Below are 18542 nucleotides of genomic sequence, written 5' to 3'. Positions count from 1 at the left end.
ATATATACGGCGGTATTTGGAGAGAAGTGCTACACGCGATTTTGTGTGCTTGCTGTACAGCCTTAGATATGTATAGATTGCAGTTATAGCCAGCTAACAGTTATTTACACCCCGCACACCGGCCGCCGGCCAGCAAACAAACAGATAGACGCGGTGAATCTCAGATTCATAGTACATGAATGACACACAAAGCCGCCCCACGCACAAGTGCAATAGACGAACAGAGTAACACGAGAGACAAAGATAACAGGGGAATCACATATTGCTCTTCAATCAATCAATCAACCAACTGTTACCTGACGATAAACTGAACAGTAGCGTGCAAGGTTAAGAAGACAACAATAAGCGAAACGCCCCCAAATAGGTTGAACTGAAAGCAAAGTACCATGCGCCACGCTGGAAAAAACAACCCAGATAGGATGAGAAACGAAACTCGACTAGTAGAGCATCCACGGACCTGCGCGATTACCGAACTCTGCGGCCTTCCTGGATGAGACTGGTGGGTTGACCGCTGAAGATAAAGACGTGAAACGATGGGAGATGTTGGGTATTTTCGAACTGAGCGCTTGATACATAAAGAAAAAGAAGGAGCAAGCAAGGCTAACGAGATGTTAAGGGCTGAGCGCCATTTGTCCCGAGGCGGCTGGAGGTTATTTGCCTTGTGTTGGATGGTAAAGTTTGGGAAGCGGGCGGACGCGTGCGTGTCGGGCATATGTGATTGTTGATCATTTTAGTATGGACGAGTCACCGGCCAGCTTGGTCCGAGTGGTGCGTAGTATAGAGATGTCCTCGAAACAGACTAATCATCGTAGTAAGAACTCGATGCTGGCTTTGCATCGCATTCAATCTTCCCAGATCGTTTCCAGGTCCAGGTCCTGTCGACGTTCCGCTCCACAGACACTCCAACGTTTCCGTTTGTCAGCTCGAGGTCCGTAGCCAACCGATCCCGCCCGCATTGTCATCAGTCCGCTAGAAGGGCCAGAAGCATCGGATGCCCCACGCCTTCGATTGCCGTTGCTGGCCGCTTCTGCTTCATCGGCCTTGTCTGCTGCAGCTTTCAGAGCCGCGATCCGGTCCGCCTCGATGGCAGCGGCTTCAGCGTCGGGAATGTCAGGTATAGTTTCCAACGACGAAATACTCGGGCTACGGGATCGCAGGCTTGTCGGGGTTGAGGGTATAGATGAGGTTGAAGAGGCCGAATAACCAGGGTAAGATTCGTTGTACCTCATGCTGTAGATCACGGGGGAGGAATGACCGGAAGGACTGCCCATAGAGTGAACGGACGAGCTAGGGCTCTGGAAGTGAAGGGGGGACGACGGTCGGCGACGGTTGACACGCGGTAGAGTGTGAGAGAAAACCGGCGAGGTAGGGTGATAGTCGATGTGAGACGGAGAGGAGACAAGATTGGTATCCAGCTCTGCATGTTCTGAGATAGTCTCCGAGATATTCAGGGGCACCATTCTGGACTCTAGGCCATCGCCTGTGGTGACCTGCAACGGCAGATAGCGCTTGGCCGCCGGATCACCCGCATTTGTTGAAGCACCGCGACCGTTGACGAATATATATCTGCCCCGTGAGTCCAGCCCTGGGGACGAATGGGCGCGCGTCATCGGAGGTAGACCGGGGACTTCAACCATCGATCGTGACCGAATATGGGAACGGGCAAAAGGAAGGCGAGTCGGAGTTTGGACCGGCGGATCAGGCGTGAGCGACAAAGTGATCATGACGTTATCGTCGCATTTTGCCTCGCGAGGTTGCTCTGCGGCAGGACCGGACGATGTCGAGTCAAATGAATCGGACGAACCAACGGGGCTTGGGGGAAGCATTATCCCCTCGGGAGGTGGGTGTGACGCTTCCATGTCTGTCTGCAACCAGGGAGTTGATTTAAACGGGCCTCATGCTGGTGGGCCAACGGCGAATACTCTGCGAGTCACCACAGTCGAGTTGAACCAGGGAGTGTTACCGTCCCGAATCCAAGTCGAATTTGGATTTGGCCTGGGGGGCGGTAGGAGTGGAGAGGTCGCAGCTCAGGGGGTGGAACACGAACTTTGGGATTGGGGGGGAAGGGAACACAGGAATGAATTTGCCCTTTGCACTATTCCTATCCGAACACAGCCGGTGTGCTTTTTTGAAACCCAAACCAAGAACGTGGGAGAAATGCGATAGGAAGGCAGAAGAGGGAGGGAGGGAAGGAAAGTTGAGTGGTGAGGTCAAGAAGAGATGGAAAGGGAAAGCAAGCGCTGAAGATGGATCGGGAAAACGAAAAGAAAGAAAGAAAGGGAAGACACGAGGCGCTGCTCAGGCCCACCCGCCGCCACCTGACTTGCCTTCCCTCCCTCTTCTGGCTTCTTATTCCTTATTCTTCCCTCCGCCCTCCACCCATCGTTCAGCTTCCCTCATGGTCTCTCACATGATGATCATCGGAGCTCATTCATGGCTCTGTTGATCGTCATGATTCGATGAAGCTTGTGTCACTAATGGTGGCAGGTGCATCTGTTTACTGGTCCTCCCTCAGTTTTCGGCAATCTCCGTCGGTCTAAATCCGCAGTTGAAGCACAAAAACATTTCTACATCAGACCAGTTGACTGCAATTCGAACAGTATACTTCTACAGAGTATGTCTCGCCTTATCTCGCTTGATCCGACAACAATGTAATGGGAGAAAATCTCCGATACGAAAGATGCAGACCTGATTTGGAAGTCTGGGCCGGCCTAGACATCCCACATGCTTCCAGAACCACCACACTAATGTAATGCATGCTGCACATCTTCAAAAGGGCGCTGGATTTGCTCAGCCACTTGGCCCATCCTTCTTTCGGTCTCTCCGTCAGCTGTAAGCATGTGGTTGTCAACCGATCGCATCGTATCGCATCCCTGCTTCATAGAGCATTCAGGCACCCCGGGATCCGGGCTATAGTGGCCTGACGTTTCGCTCCAACCCGACACCCTAGCTTTGGATGATCGTCACGGAAGTGTCCGGATAGCCATGAGGCTCACCAGTCAGGCCCCATATGCGCATACTGGTTAATTATTGCGACCTCCCCGGAGAAGTAGAGCGAGAAGCACGCAATCGTCGTTCCTTTGTCACTATCGATTCGTGATTGTTCTCTGCGCAACCCCCTATTACGAAGAGCCACGAGGACTTGAGAGGGCCATGTGGCTTAATGTGCTGGGTATCCGTCTCCACTGAATGAGTCGTTTGATTGCAAATCAATATGGTTATTAAGAATGGCCATGTCATCTCCAGTCCTCTTCTTGTTACTACATTGATCTTCTGCGCCTCTTGCTTATATACCTTCATTTATATTCAGCTGACCAGACAATATCATCGTCCCGCCAACCTCTTGCGCTCTATCTAACCGTATACAAAAGCAAGGATCTATCCATACTATTACAGGTGTTGATGAACAAAGCTTGGTGTAGGTCAAGCGGCCATCGCACAGAAACGTCTTCGGGTGGCCAGCCACCCGAAGAGCTACCGATAAACACGTCGTGATGTTCATTCTCTGCTTGCAGTAGTATATATGGCCATCGCAGTGCCTTGCTTCTTGAAAACAAGGGTCCTGCAGACCACCTAGCTCTACTTCAGTAAATGGCCGGTGCCCCTATTATGGAATAAACTTGAATCAGCGAATATTCTTCAAAAATCTTCGAATATGTTACCGAGATTCTATCTGTGTTTAGAAGGCCAGGCTATCATCTGAGTCCACAGGTGATAGTGTTGGGTCTCACTTGGGCTGCTTACAAGGAGGAGCATGCCGTTCCATCTACTATGACCAGGACAATATTCTTCCGGGGCATAAAAAAGAAGACTTGAATGTCACGAGGCCCAATGCTCTCAATAGTAGAACGTGGATACCTTGTTCTTGCATTCTTCCAGAATGCAGCCCGTTCTTCTGTGCAGTAGTGTTATGTTTCGCTTTATACCGTCGCAAACCTTCCCAGCTAAGCTCATTGTGTCCAAATCGAGTCAGGATCAGCATGGCCCATCACATGCCTTGGTAAAGTTCGCGCAGATTTATCCCACTTACGCCGATGAAACCAGGGAACACGAAACCCGCCATTTCTGGTACCATGTTTGGGCTGCGAGGATGATTTTCCTGTGCTGCGACAGATCCGAACCCGAGGCCGACGGTGATACGAACCCGAACCCGACCACGGCTTAAATCTGGGAGCTCCACTCTGTACTCCACTCTATACAACAACCTTGGGTACTCATCGTCCACACCGGTTCAGCCTTCTCTTGGCATCAATCCAAGTATAGGTAGAATCACTCAAGGAACAGGTGGATGATCATTTCCTGTGACAATGAATCGTTTCGGATCGAAAGATGTCCGAAGGCAGCCGGATTCGATCAGCATTGGCTGTGGCATCGCCTCAAGAATGAAGAGGTATAAAGAGTTCACACTTGACCACGACATTCCTTACTTATCAGTTCACTTTATCAAGTAATCGTTGAGACCCTGACAATGAAATTCCTCTTGCTTCTAGCACCTTTGGCATTTTCTGCCTTGGGATCATCCCTAGTCGGTTCTGGTCAAAGAGGCATCAATACAACCAGCACGACCACTATCAGCACTGTGGACCTAGAAACAGGAGCTAAATGCGCATGCACTAAGCTTGCTGGATTATACTCAAACTTGGTTCTCTACCCTGAGTCAGCCAACTACACCTCTCAGGCTACGAGCTACTGGGATATTCGAGCAGATCTTGACCCGGCTTGCATCTTTCTTCCTACTTCGGCTGAGCAGGTAGCCGATGCCATCGGTCTCTTTGCCACATGTGGTACCCAACTTGCGGTTCGAGGCGGAGGGCATATGAATGTAAGTAAGCTTCTGACGCGGAGTCTATATCCTCATTGACAATATATGCTGTCTAGTATCCTGGATCGAACAATATCAATGGCGGTGTGCTTCTGGCTTTCGATAACATGAAACAATATCGCGTGAACAACGAAACGATTGATGTCACTCCAGGAATGACGTGGTACGATGTCTATTCTGCGCTTGATCCATATGGTCGGGCTGCCATTGGCGGACGCCTGAAGACTATTGGTGTGCCTGGTCTGACCCTGATTGGTGGTGTATCCTACTTTATCAATAAGTACGGATTTGCCATGGATAATGTGGTCAACTACGACGTCGTCTTGGGAAATGGCACGCAGGTTGCCGCTAATGCCACTTCGAATCCAGACTTGTTTTGGGCTCTGAAAGGAGGCGCGAACAACTTCGGCATTGTCACCAAGTTCACCCTCAAAACGTACTCTATGCCCCATATCAGCACGACAATCCAAGAGTTCAACGAGACGGCAGTCCACGATTTTATCAAGGCGTCATGCGACTGGGTTGTTGCCGATGGTGACAGTTCTATTGCCGCTGGATCCGTCCTAACCATCACCTACAACGCCACGACTGGGAGCGTCTCACCCTTACTTTTGGGAGTTCAAGAGGGAATTAGCAACCCTCCCTCAAAATTTGCCAGCTTTACTGCTATTCCTGGAGTATACAAAGTTAACAATGTCACGACCTCCAAGCAATGGGCTGCGAACCTTGACTCTCCCAAGCAAATGTTCCGGTAAACACCCACTCACCCGTCATGTATTTGGTTGCCAGAGAACTGACCACAGAACAGCGTCACATTCGGCCATCATTCGATGTATCCCGACTCTGACGTGTTGTACTCAATGTATCAGACGTGGAAGGCAGCAGTGAACCAAATCGCCGATGTTCAAGGTCTTTATCCCACTTTCGTGATTAACATTTCGCCTTCAAGTGCCGTCAGAGTAGGAAACACCAACGGGATTGGTAACGTCTGGGGACTAGCGGAAGAGCCTACAATCTGTGAGTTTCCCTCAGAAGTCCTTTAAGTGGCTCAGCAGGACCTGCCCTCGGGCTAACACACTTTCAATAGGGTGGCAATTAAGCACAGGCTGGGATAACGCTGAAGATGATCTTCGCGTCGAGGCGTGGGTTCGTCAGCTGGTGGAACACCTGCATGGCATAAACAAGAGCAATGGACTCGCCAGGGACTTCATCTACATGGGAGACGGGGGTGACTGGCAGGATCCTTTTGCTGGATTCCCCGGCGAGAATGTGCAGCGGATGAGAGAGATCCGTGAGCGCTATGATCCTCTGGGTACTTTTACAAGATTGAATTGGGGTGGATTCAAGCTTGGTAACTGAAGAGCAAAGTTACGGTGAAGGTCGATCTTAGTGTAAGACGGGATAGTTATGGAGCTTTTTTGATCGGCTATTGTTAATAATAGAATCAACTGTACAGCCTAGTGTTAAGTATATACAAATATTTGCCAGGTTAAGGATCTAGAATCATTCAGAGAATTTGATTTGGAGAATTGATTTCAATGCTATCTGATCGAGAAACTCTCAGCGTACCCTTTACATTGGATGTAATTGAGAATCGAGCGTATGGCTTGAACATCAGAGTTAAGTTTCTGATAAGAGACATAATATGGCCATCTGGCTGTCCGTTAACATAAGCCGAAAGATTAGTGTTTGCTAAGAATTCTCGAGAGAACTATTTACAGCACTGAAACACAATTTCCGGGGTTTAGTACTACAGTGCACAAGTCAAGGTAAATGAAACAAAGAGAAAAAAAAATAACCATCTATCGAGTGAAATATGACTTTGCATGTTGATTTGGCACTATATAACACTACTATTTTTCCTTTAAAATTCGTCGGACCGAAGGACTTATGTAAAAGTTTTGAGACATTCAGGCCGTGGTAATATTGAACAGCTTGGAAGACAATTTATATACATTGAAGAGATAATGTATCAGGAGCAGGAAAAGGCATATATCAGTACACGTCAAAAAGTAGGAGGAGGGTAGACGAGAAGAACTTGAAAAATGATAGAAAACTAAGACAAAATGCGCAAAAGGTTTGAAATTCAAGTTTCACATATCTCCATTCTCACGCTGCAAGCCAAGTTCCTCTAGTTCAAGACTCTTATGATGAGTGCCATCTTGCAGAACAATCGACGGGTGGAACAGATTCATAGTCAACATGACCAAAAACATCATTGACGCGTCGAGAACATATAAGAAAACTTCATGGCTAATCACATAGCCACTATTACCCTGAGCAAACTCAATAAGACGGTAAACTGATCGGATGAGGATCAGGACGCTGACGAAGTAGCATGCGAATAGAAGACCTCTCCAGTCTTTCGGCAAACAGCTTTTTGTGGGGCTCATTGCCTTATCTGAATCTGCTGTAGGGTCCTTGCTTATTCTGCAATGAAATGTAATAGAGGCAATTAAGAAGGCCCCGAAGAAAAGTAGTTGGACGCATAGACCCACTACAATGACCCACTGGCCTATTTTCAAGGAACTTGTGGAGCCATTGGCCATTATACCGCCGCCTTTGAAATGTGGAGATTAGTACAATTCGCGTCGTGGGTATTTGAAGAGTTCTTTTGACTTACCTGCACCTTGGAGGATAAAAGATAGAACGTCGCCAGAGACAAATATTTTCGTCATCCACTTAACGGGGACAACGCTTAGATGAGGCGCATTTAGAAAGGTGATGATCCTCCCTAAAACCATGTATATCGAGGCTGCATAGAGGGTTGGTGCCAGTAGAAGAAGAAGAGTTTGTATAGAGTATAGGGTAGTTGAGGTCTGGTCAAAATGGGCTTTGGCGCGAGCAACATAGCCGATCACTTGGACTGAAAAGCGCAGGTCAGTAAATGATAGCACACATAATCGCATACCTCTTCAACTGGAAGGTTAACTTACACACTCCACCGACAATAAAGGGATTAAAGTACTTGGCATGGCTTCGAAATCTTTGATAGAGATGGAATCCCGTGGTCAAGATGAACAGTGCAGCAAATATAACTGCAGCTGCCAGGCTGGGGTCGTACTCATATAGAACGAAAGTGGATCTCAGGAACAACATAGTTGCAAAATACCGAAGAAAAAACCGTTGTAAGTGTCTATCAAGAAGGCTTTGAATTGGAATCGTTCGGGATACATCGTATAGAAGCAAGGTGGGCTATTGTAGCCCTTTTAAAGCAGTAGTTCCATGACACCGAAAGAGAATTCTTTTGTTGCATCAAGACGCAATCTTAGGCAGTAGCATTTGTTACATACCCATCGGGTTCGGGTTCGAGTCTACCACTCAGGCATGTCACAATGTATTTGATTCTCATACTGCCGCGAGAATGTCGTGGTCGATATCAAGCTATGTGGGTCATCAAAGTAGATCAAAGCCTGGACCATTGTCCCGAACCCGAATACGAACCCGAAAGTTTCCCCAGGCAGCCCAGTGGATTGTTGCGGATTGACATTTCAACGCATTTGATCATCGGCGGATCCATGGTACATGAGATGCTCATTAGCTCTGTTACCTAGTATTATCTTGCTGTGTGAAGCGATTCCACGCATGCCACCCTAATACCCCTTCGGTTCTACTCAGCCCGGTACACGTTGCGTGAGGGTCTTATTACTATATTTACCACTTCAACCAAGGCTCCATTTTATAAGGTCACGATGTTATTAACTATACCCCATCGAGTATGGGTTTGACGAGAATTAATCGGGCCAGAAATAGGAGCAGATAATTTTGTCCGCAAAACAATTCTTCTTTCCTTTCCACTTTGACGATTGCTCCATCACTTCGCAGAAACTTCTATCAGCTTCAACGCAGAATAATCATGTCTAATAATAAAGAGGTCGAAGTCCTGGATAATTGTCATGAGAATGATGGGTGTTTTGATGATCCTCCGCCTGCATACTCCTCAGCACGCAATTCATGTGTCTCCTCGGAAATCTCTCTGTTTACGATAGAGCCGGACTTTGCTCCCGAATTCACGAATGATACTCGTGACTTGGGGAACTATTGTGCCGCTGATGGTAAGGTTCTTCTCGTAATTCTAAGTTCCTAAACTGGAGGATATATTGCTCACTATCGATACACGTCGCTTGCACAGAAGATGAGAAACTCAGTCTCAGCCCAGACCTTGCATCGCGCACCTCTGCTTTCATTCAGGCCTTTATGCGACCAAAAGTGCAGGCACGATTAGTGAGCGTGGGCTTAGACGAAAAGGAGTCTCAACATTCTGCTCAAACTGCCCAGACAAGGGAAAACATTAAGCCCCCGCCTTTGGACATCGTGCTAATGGTTGTTGAAGGTATTGGCACCAGATCCTTTCATGCCTTGACCAATAGCTAACAAAAATTCGAATAGAGAGTATAAGGCCCTTTCTAGCTGTGGCAAAACAACTTTCGAGAGACTCGCATCGAGTTCGAATTGCTGCGGCTGCATCTTGCGAACACTTGGTCAGAAGTCAGGGACTTGATTTCTTCGCCATAACCTATGACCATGAGCTACCCCAATCCATGGTAATTGCTATACGTACCCTCTAGCGAGGGACAAGAGTCTCGGTTAACGTTGCTAGCATAATATGGGTGGTTCCCAACCTTCAGACTCGGCTCAGACTCGGCGCCAATATCTGAGGAGTATTCAGGAATCATATTATGAAGTCTATCACCGGTGCTGGAGGGCTTGCATTGCTCCTTTCGATGGAGACCGTCGACCTTTTTTGGCAGACGCAATCATTGCAAATCCCATGGCCCGTGCCCACATCCATTGCGCTGAACGACTTTCGATCCCTCTTCATATCATGTCAGCCTTGCCTCAATCCCCGACAAGGGCATTTCCCCATCCACATGCCAGGGTAAACCCATACGATGGCGTCGACCAATCTACAGCCAACGTACTCTCTTATGCCATAGTTGAAGAATCGACATGGAATGTGTGAGTAAGCAGGAGAAACTTCAACTATCGAAATAGGCTAACATATAGTTCGTTATTATCGGAAAGTATACTCAAGCCCATCAATCAATTCCGACAACAAGTTCTGGGCTTGATGAGCATATCCCCAGTCACAGCGGGAAGGCTCGTGACTGATCATGAAATTCCCCACACGTATTTCTGTTCAAAAGTTTTGGTCCCACGACCAAATGACTGGAGCAGTAATCATGGTAGGGCTTATTGCTACTATAGACCATTGAGTGGCGTGTATGAAGCTGATGAGAGCCATAGGGATTTCGGGCTATCTATTCGAACAACGTGATCTTTCTTTCACCCCCAGAAAAGAGCTGCACCATTTTCTGGCCTCAGGTCCCGCACCTATCTATATAATGCTACCAGAGAATAGCATTAAGAATATATACCATCTGGCGCCGATGATCCAAGATGCTATTCTCAAGAATGGATACCGTGCCCTACTGTCCAGGGAGTGTAGACGCCTTGGTGAGCTATTGAACAGTGACAACGTGCTCGTCACGCAGTCTGTCCCGTTTGGTAAGCTAAGAGCATTACTTATACATATTTTGCCTTGGCGCTGATGAGCTTTATAGAGTGGTTACTTCCCAGAGTGGCTGTTATAGTACACAATGGAAGCCAAGCCAGCACACAGTTGGCTCTGCAGTACGGGAAGCCAAGCGTGATCATCGCCCCCACAGAAAAGTGAGCTTACTCGATATCTTCTGGTCGAGCACGCGTGCTGCTACTGACTTAACTAGTTACTTGTCAACTGCACAGACGATTGCCAGAATTGGAGCTGGCGCTTCGCCCCTGATGAGCAGGACGCTTACCTCTGAAGGCCTGGCACAGGCGATAACGTTTTGTCTCCGTACAGATGTTCAACAGTCGACTCAGGCCATTCAGCGACAAGTAGAGGAAGAAGCAGGACTTGAGAATGCTATTCGATCCTTCTATCGCTACTTCCCTTCGCAGGTACAGACATGCGGTATCACCAAACAGTGTCTAGCCATGTATCAAATTTGGAACAAACCATCGCTCCTGATATCGTCCGAAGCAGCTGCAGTCTTGGTACAGGAGAACCGGATCAAAGTCACTGATATCGTGCTGTAAGTGGGAACTGTCTGCTGGTTGTTGCGTGTCCGTTTGGGTATTAATCTCAACTTCTGTGAATTCAGAATCAACCGTTGCATATACAAGTCACAAGCAGAAGACTCTGCCTCATCTGATAGTACTGCCAAAGAATACTGGAATGGATTCACCAATGCGGCAAAGGATATAGTAAGCGCTTCAGACCTTATTAGCATGATATCCGGCCGTCAAAAGGTATTTACCCCTCGTGATATTCATAAGAAGAATAACTTGGGCTAAATATACTATAGGACAGCCCAATAGACGATGAGAGGAAAGTCAAACGGACTGTCGCTCGTGATGTTGGTGTCGGCACCGCAAAATTCTTTGGGCACATTGCCTTGCTGCCATTCACGAGTCAGTAGCTCCGTTTAACCCTGACTTAATACAGTCAGTCACTCACTTAGCAACCACTAGGCACTGCATTAGTAGTGAACACAGTCACATATGGAGTCAAAAGCGTCAAGAAACACCAGGCACGAGGCGGGAAACGTGAAGAGGCTGATGTCGCAGCGTCCTATGATGTAAGGATGAATGCATTTATTGCGCACTAGTTGTTTGGGTATAACTGACCATTAGCTAGCTCTCTGGTGACGATGATTTCAATGCAGCTGCATCCAAACGCTCCGGTGCAGGTTCTTTGGGAGAAGGGCTAGGCCCAAACACAATGCAGAGAGGTAACTCCAACACCGGCATCACAGCAGGTAAGCAGCGCAACTTGCAATTTGTACCATTAATACATCAATAGCCCTACGCTAACTCCTAAAAGACATTGAGGGAAGAATAGGTACAAGCGCGACCCCTACAGTGAGCCAAATACATCTTAAAAACGAGGAGCACCTTGAAGCTATATGCCGTCGACATCTGGACCGTGGTTTCAAGAGCCCCAGGATATCCGATACAGGATTTAGAGAGATGGTGCTTTCAGCTTTCGATGTCTGAATAATATGTTCGAACGTTCTACAAGCGGAGAAGCAAGAAGCAAAAGAATGCAGCGAAATTAGTGTTGTATTGCTATATAGGAACGCGCAGCGGAACGAGCGCGAAGGGGTGCTTGGGTGTGGCGGCCTGAGCGCAACCACGTGACGAAGCCTACAGTGATACTGCCTCAACATAATATAAATAGAATAGATTTTGTTAATAACCACTATCTCTACGGCCTAAGTGACATAGTAACCGCAAAGAGCGCCATGGATTTTGTAGTGAAGGATTGATATTCTCTGTACATAACCTAGTCAGCTGTAAGCATCATAAGCATAAATAGGTGGAGCCGTGAGGGTCACGTTTGCCACGTTTGCACCCGGCAGATAATACTAGCGCAGGCCAAGAAGAGCTAAGTTTGCAGGCTCAGGCTTCCATCATTCAAGGTATCACTGATGTGCCGAAGGTCTTGAAACACCTACAACCGGAACGTGGCAGCCTGATTGACCAAAAATAAATGCAGCCTTAGTACTAGACTTCCGCAATGCTTATTGCAGGCATCCGCGACACCTGAAGAAGAAATAACGGAAGAGATGCGCCCTGCTAATGCCCAGAGTCCACTTGAAGATTTGGACCCTGGATAAGCAAGTCAAAATTCCGTTGGCCGTCAACTTTAGACCACCTCTTTCTGGGACTCTGCATGCTTAGCATACAATCCTTACATGTATTGTGTGTCTCGTCTGCCAAACACCTGAGTTGCCTAATCATTCAGGTGTACATGATTGGCTTCGGTACAACATACACATAGTGCTGCCGAACCTAGACGAACCGTCGCCGAAATGCACAGCAGCTCTACTATCAAAGGCCGCCGGTCTCATCGAAAGTCACGAAGTGGTTGTCAACAATGTAAACTGCGAAAGGTCAAGGTACGCCAATGGATGCGAGTGGGCGGAACATTTGTAATTTGAGAACAACGGACTGATCTGATCCTCAGTGTGGAGAAGAAAAGCCGACATGCAGCAATTGCAAGAGACATGGAGTCCATTGCTCCTTCGCTCTCTCAAATCGAATGGCAGAATCGACCCTGCTAGGTGATCAAAGCTCCTTTTCTAGCCAAACGTCCACCCCGCAATCCGACTACAGACCCAGCAACCCCAGCTCTCCGAGCGGTGGTGCAAGTCAGCAGCAGTTGGCCGCGCCCGGACCCGAATTGGCCATTGCGGATCTGGAGCTTCTGCATCACTACAGCACTTCAACCGCCTATACATTCTCCTTGCATCCCGTTATCCAGACACTATGGCGCATTGAAGTGCCCCAGATCGCGTTTACAGCGCCTTACACCCTCCGCGCCATTCTGGCCGTATCTGCGTTGCATTTAGCCGTACTACGCCCAGAAAAACAGGAATATTATATTTCCCAGGCAAGCTTCCATCACGATGCATCATTGAAACTCGCAACGCCGGAAATAGCCAACATCACCCACGACAATTGTACCCCATTGTTCCTCTTCTCGGCTCTCTCATCATTCATTTGCTGCGCCAAGCCACTCAAACTAGGCAATTTCCTGCTCTGGGAAGACCACGAAATCGCCAACTGGCTAATGCTTATCCGAGGCACCGGAACCATCGTCGACTTTGCCGAGGAGTCCCTAAAAGCCGGACCGTTGAGAACCTTGTTCAGCGTGCATCGACAACGCGATGCTCATTCCGAGATCCCGGAACCACCCACGCAGCACCAATTCCTGGAGGACTTTCGCGGTTTCCTCATAGAAGAAGTGATAGACGTTCACGAGAAGCAAATCTACTGTGATGCGATCTTTCACCTGGGCACTTGCTTCACGATTTGCTATGAGAAAGGTTGTCGGCTCGAGACGTCCGACGTGTTCATGTGGCTTCTGCGTGTTCCTCATGACTTTCTAGGCTTTTTGAAAGAATACCGACCGCTTTCTATGGTGATTGTGGGGTACTTTTGTGTGCTGCTACATCAATTGGAGTGGATTTGGTGCATGAAGGGCTGGGGTACTCATATCCTGTCGCAGATCTATAATCAGCTCCGTGAGCCTGTTTATCGAGCTTGGCTTCAGTGGCCGATGGAACAGATTGGGGTTCTGCCGCCGAGGTAATGCTTGGCTTGGCTTATAATAGTTAAATTGAGTTTAATTTGAAAGATAATGCCTCAGTTATATTGCATTTTCCTCCTTTGTCATCAATCCTTGTGCTGTATGATGCTGAGCTTATGCCTTCGGTACCGTTGCAAGCCGAAGAGGGATATATAGACTACTATTAGGATTTCACTTAGGATCGTCATTGGATGCAGGTAAAGTGTGTCTAAGGCCAGACGTACTGTTCTACCCTTTGGAACGGCCCTTATAGTCCGTGTTTCAGGCAATTACTGGATATCAAAGTACTTCTCCTGCCCACCTACGTTGTCACCGTCTATAACGTAACATCATGAATCCAAGGGTGAATACAATAGCCTCTCCTCAATAATTAAGTAGTGCTGTCAGAACAGCTGAATAGTACCATCTCAGACTAACAATCAAACTATAACCCGAGTTCCCAACAACCCATACAGAAAAAAGAATAAAATTTTAATGGGTTCCAGAAAAGCTGAACACACTAAGAGAGAAAGAAAAGAGAGGATAATCCAGACAGAGCAGAGACTGGAGGAGAATCTGAAATTTACATACCAGAAACTGAAAGCTCACAAATGAAAGAGATTCGGCTGAAATGGTAGGCGTTGTTAATGATGGCATTCATCTTCACACATTGTCGCGTCCTTATTCTTCTTCCGCACATATGTCTCCCGCACAATGTCGCCCCCATGGGCTTTTAGCTCCCATTGCCCAATCCCTAATTCTTTCGGTGCTACCTTGACACCGCGCCCGCCTCCGCCCTTGATCAAATTACCGGGGCGGTAATTGGGATTCGTCTGCATGCGACGCAGTGCGGAGACATGGATCTGAGCATCGTCGGGAATATCGCGAACCTCTCCGCAAGGGAGGGGCCAGCGGATTGGCTTCCATGAGCCGTCTGACTGGAGGTCCATCCGACGGAATGGAAGGTATTCCATTATGCGCCAGCTTATGACGGAGAGTGCCGGTAAGCCGGCATTGAATTCCAGACAGTCGTGCAAGAAGCCATCCGTGCTGGAAGCAACAAGGGCATCGTGGAAGCGGTTACTTGACGCGGAAGCATCCTTCTTTCGCTCATCACCGGCTAGCTTGAGCATGTGTTGGCCGTTCACAGCTTTGTTGTGAATAGGGTCGCGACAGAATTCGTGCCGAGGGTGCCATTGGCTGTGTTCGTTGATTGGGGTATATTCGCCGTCGTATTCTTCGTCGCATTCGAACTGCTTCAATTTCTTCGGGTCAAATTGCAGCCCGGCCTTTTTCGCTTCCTGGACCATCCACACCAAGGGCGCGTGACTCAGTGGCCAAGCCTCGCCTTTTGCACGTTTCCATCCTCCTCCAATGTCAGCGTGACAGCCAGGAAACCAAACTTCTTGTATGTCCTGTTTTCTCTCGTCCTCTTCATCAAATTGGCCTGTTGCGAGCTGTATATTAAGCGACAACTGCCCAGACTGTCCACTTCTGATAGAGCTTAGGTCCTCGGTTGACTCCGTGGGTATAGGCACCGCGAGGTTCAGACTCCTTCCGGGCACTGCAAGGTTGCTTGCACGGTATGGGTGGCTATCGTGTAGATTCTCGTGAGAGGCGTGAGCACTACGATAGACCGATGCTGTTTCTTCCTCATCGTGTTTGGCGGGTGGTGCGCCATCGTCCGTACCAATATTGTCGCTGTTGATCCTGAGCACGGGCACATTTCCATTTCCGTTCCTGCGGCCCGCCAGGGGGTGACGGAGGTGTTGCATATACTGTCGTCCTCGCTCTTGAATGGGGTGCTTCTTATCATGCCATGGCCTGATTTCAGAAATCAAATCTTGGCGGAATTTGGCTCGTCGCTCGTCGATGCTGACCGCATGTCGAATGACTAGAGCCGAGCTTCGGGCGGTATAAGGAAATTTACTTCTCTCCATCCATGCTGATTCAAACCTGGGAACGCTATTGACCGTATCAAATAGGCCCATAAACTTGATCCTACTGATAGGACGACTGAACGTTTCGCGGAACGCCTTCATGTAGCGGAACAGTTTCTTCTTCTCTTCCTTTTCCTCCTTATTGTCGTCCCGTCGCTGCTGCCATTTGGCGAACGTCTTCCAGGCAAATCGAACTAGCTCCTCATTTCCGGCTTCGAGTAAGCCGATATAGTCGAGCATCTCGGCTAGAAAACGCGCGATATAAGATCCTCTACTAAACCCGATGAAATAGATATCGTCACCAGTTTGGTAGTATCTCATGAGGAACTTATAACCGCCCATCACATGCTCATCAAAAGAAGAGCCAACGGCGGAGTCTTTAGCTTTGAAGTATGCCGATTTGATCTTTTGGATTCGCCCATGGCTAGAAAGGGACTTGCTTGTTACGTAGGTTCCGATACCAGGTTGGTAGTAGTGGAACTGGTGGCTCTTACTCCGATCGAGCATCTTCATATTTCGAAAAGAATCCGTGAGCGAAGCGATCATAAAGGACAACTAGTCTCGCGGGGCTTGCTTGGAGCTTACTTACCCGAAAGATCTTGAGAACATTGCTATCCGACTGATCGCCGCTAAATTTGTTTCCAGTCCCATCAAAGCACAGGACAAAGTGTTTCGGGACCCGTGCAGGGCCATACGGCGTCTGTGTGGCTTCCATTGTTTTCAACGGACAGTACAAAGGGGCATGTAGCTCAGCCAGTCTTCGTGCAGCCGCAGCGTGGAGGGACTTGATCTCCTTTCCAGATGGTAGGCTAGGTGCTGACCAGCGTGGAGGTGGGCTTAGTGTATATACATTCGAGGGAGATGGGGCAGTACTGCCGCTTATGCATGAGCGACTAAGGCTCGGGGCCCTACGCCGCGCCCGTCAAAGAGGGTGCACGCGGACGCTCCCCCCTCCCCTCCCCTGATAGAGTTCCTGCAGGCTCGGATTCTTGCCCGGGTTAGTTTCGCTAAGTGGAACACACAAGAAAAGTGGTTGGCGGATGAGGTTGTACCAGCCGACATTCCTGGCAGCTAGTGTGGGAAGGCTGTCACCACATCTTTTTTTTCCCTTGCCTTCCACTATTGCCCAGTGGTTTTGATTTGGCGAGGATGTACTCCACTGGCCTTCACGGCCCTGTCGGACGTCAGCTGCGGACGTGCGGAAATCCGTCCAGTCAGCTCAGCCCGTCAGGCACGGTGGCCAAAGGCTAAGACTGCGACTACAGGGATTTTGCGTATGGAAAATGCCATGCCCACACTCATAGACCCATCCGGCGATCACCTTCTTCACGGACCATATTTGGCATTACTTGCAACACTAGTTTGTCTTGACGTTCCTAATCTAGTGGGTGATTGTTGAGCACGACCCATAGGTGGGTTCGGGTGTCAGGAAAAGATTCTTAAAAGTAGATGGCAGGCCGCCAAGATCATGGTGTTAGCACGCCTTTGCCCATTTAGAGATCATCCACCGCCCGAGTCAGAGATCCAAGACACGAGGAAGATGATCTTTTCCGAGTTCTCCGCCGGTGGAGATACTGTGATCATAGGAGGCATCCAAATTTGTATATGACCTAATACGATTGACGAGATCAGAGTTTTCAATCGGATAATTGGTAAGCGATCTGTTCAAGTATGTTGTACAGGGTCTCCCCGAAAGAAAACGATAACTGACTTGAAGGGCTGAAGGGCTTCAAGACATTTTCCGAATTTTGTGTATATGCACCACTGCAACTGTCAACTTAAGCGCACAATCACAGACAGGGCAATCAGACCTCAAAGTGCGAGAAGCAAGGGGTGGATTGAGGGAGAAAGGGTGGCTGGCGCAGAAGGCTGATCTTCTCCACCATGGCAGAAATTGCGATGAAGGGAGGCGAAAGGGGGGGGACCCGGCAAGCGACAGAAGACATTAGTTCCTGTATCTGTTATAGACAGAGTTCAGCGCTTCGACAAGCAAGCCAGATGTAGGTCCTCCCACAGTGCAGTCCAAAGGAAGCACTATCGTGAGTAGCTGCAGGGGGAAAAATTCCCGGCCAAACAGGAAGGAGTAACACTCCACCAAAAAGCGTGCTAGACATTTCTGGGGTCAGCACAGAGTCATGGGCTGTAATAGACCCACCTGGGACAGCTGCAACTGCGACTGCCAGCCGTCCTCGCAGTGCACAACAATAGTACGTAGCATTGGGACAAAATGATGTGGATAACCTATCGTGATCAGCCTAACCCCCTTTGGGGCGGATCGTCCAGCTGAGGGAGGCCTGACCGCCTGAGGTATCTCCCGCCCGTGTGGGCCTCGACGCCTGGACGGCCTGAAGGCTGGAGCCTCCACGAACCATTCGGATGCTCCCGATCGGCTCCCATGGGACTGGACTGCCTTGCCTTGACCACCTTCGGTCATCCCTTTCTCACAGAGAACTCCGACAATTACCTTTCCAAAAAAACAATTTTCGAGGGCGGTAGATACCTAACCTGTTTGCCAAGTATGACCTAGATTCTATCGCTGACGCTCAGTCGATGAAATCTCCTTTCTCTCTGCCTCGCTCCAAGTTACCCAGACTGACTTGGCTGTCAGCCAGCCAGCCACAAGTCTTAGCACAGTCATGTTTTGACCGGTCGAAACTCATGA

The 18542-nt window shown here is 48.7% G+C and overlaps 8 protein-coding genes across 8 annotated transcripts; 4 read left to right on the top strand and 4 right to left on the bottom strand.

Moving 5' to 3' along the window:
• Positions 1-783: 783 nt before the first annotated feature.
• On the bottom strand, positions 784-1968 carry BDQ94DRAFT_26569 (uncharacterized protein). Its single transcript, XM_026775354.1, has one exon. It carries the CDS (start codon positions 1857-1859, stop codon positions 843-845), a length of 1017 nt encoding a protein of 338 aa, XP_026626850.1. The 5' UTR covers positions 1860-1968; the 3' UTR covers positions 784-842.
• Positions 1969-2377: 409 nt separating this feature from the next.
• Positions 2378-3005, top strand: BDQ94DRAFT_142738 (uncharacterized protein). Its single transcript, XM_026766092.1, has one exon. The coding sequence runs from the start codon at positions 2757-2759 to the stop codon at positions 2922-2924; it is 168 nt and encodes a 55-aa protein (XP_026626849.1). The 5' UTR covers positions 2378-2756; the 3' UTR covers positions 2925-3005.
• Positions 3006-3055: 50 nt separating this feature from the next.
• On the bottom strand, positions 3056-3689 carry BDQ94DRAFT_142737 (uncharacterized protein). The gene has a single exon (XM_026766091.1). It carries the CDS (start codon positions 3500-3502, stop codon positions 3287-3289), a length of 216 nt encoding a protein of 71 aa, XP_026626848.1. The 5' UTR covers positions 3503-3689; the 3' UTR covers positions 3056-3286.
• A 514-nt stretch (positions 3690-4203) lies between these two features.
• On the top strand, positions 4204-6335 carry BDQ94DRAFT_178345 (FAD-binding oxidoreductase). The gene is made up of 4 exons (XM_026773110.1): positions 4204-4822; positions 4879-5573; positions 5631-5839; positions 5910-6335. The coding sequence occupies exons 1-4, from the start codon at positions 4469-4471 to the stop codon at positions 6179-6181; spliced, it is 1530 nt and encodes a 509-aa protein (XP_026626847.1). The 5' UTR covers positions 4204-4468; the 3' UTR covers positions 6182-6335.
• A 580-nt stretch (positions 6336-6915) lies between these two features.
• Positions 6916-7921, bottom strand: BDQ94DRAFT_159181 (RTA1 domain-containing protein; the record flags this gene model as incomplete). Its single annotated transcript, XM_026769044.1, has 3 exons — positions 6916-7382; positions 7446-7688; positions 7759-7921. The coding sequence occupies 3 exons, from the start codon at positions 7919-7921 to the stop codon at positions 6916-6918; spliced, it is 873 nt and encodes a 290-aa protein (XP_026626846.1).
• A 757-nt stretch (positions 7922-8678) lies between these two features.
• Positions 8679-11863, top strand: BDQ94DRAFT_178342 (glycosyltransferase; the record flags this gene model as incomplete). The annotated part of the gene is made up of 13 exons (XM_026773109.1): positions 8679-8877; positions 8955-9155; positions 9212-9366; positions 9423-9781; positions 9848-10008; positions 10070-10330; positions 10387-10495; positions 10552-10899; positions 10969-11116; positions 11173-11278; positions 11339-11445; positions 11505-11625; positions 11691-11863. 13 exons carry the CDS (start codon positions 8679-8681, stop codon positions 11861-11863), a joined length of 2448 nt encoding a protein of 815 aa, XP_026626845.1.
• Positions 11864-12281: 418 nt separating this feature from the next.
• On the top strand, positions 12282-14107 carry BDQ94DRAFT_142734 (Zn(II)2Cys6 transcription factor). Its single transcript, XM_026766090.1, has 2 exons — positions 12282-12768; positions 12837-14107. Exons 1-2 carry the CDS (start codon positions 12682-12684, stop codon positions 13962-13964), a joined length of 1215 nt encoding a protein of 404 aa, XP_026626844.1. The 5' UTR covers positions 12282-12681; the 3' UTR covers positions 13965-14107.
• Positions 14108-14303: 196 nt separating this feature from the next.
• BDQ94DRAFT_178340 (T6SS phospholipase effector Tle1-like catalytic domain-containing protein) lies at positions 14304-16602 on the bottom strand. Its single transcript, XM_026773108.1, has 2 exons — positions 16470-16602; positions 14304-16387 (listed from the first exon to the last, which is right to left on the bottom strand). Exons 1-2 carry the CDS (start codon positions 16593-16595, stop codon positions 14585-14587), a joined length of 1929 nt encoding a protein of 642 aa, XP_026626843.1. The 5' UTR covers positions 16596-16602; the 3' UTR covers positions 14304-14584.
• Between the last annotated feature and the right edge of the window lie 1940 nt (positions 16603-18542).

Source organism: Aspergillus welwitschiae (genome assembly GCF_003344945.1).
Source record: "Aspergillus welwitschiae strain CBS 139.54b unplaced genomic scaffold BDQ94scaffold_14, whole genome shotgun sequence".
In the NCBI taxonomy this organism is placed as follows: Eukaryota; Fungi; Ascomycota; class Eurotiomycetes; order Eurotiales; family Aspergillaceae; genus Aspergillus; species Aspergillus welwitschiae.
Note: the sequence above shows the minus strand (reverse complement) of the source record. Positions and strands in the feature narration are given on the sequence as shown.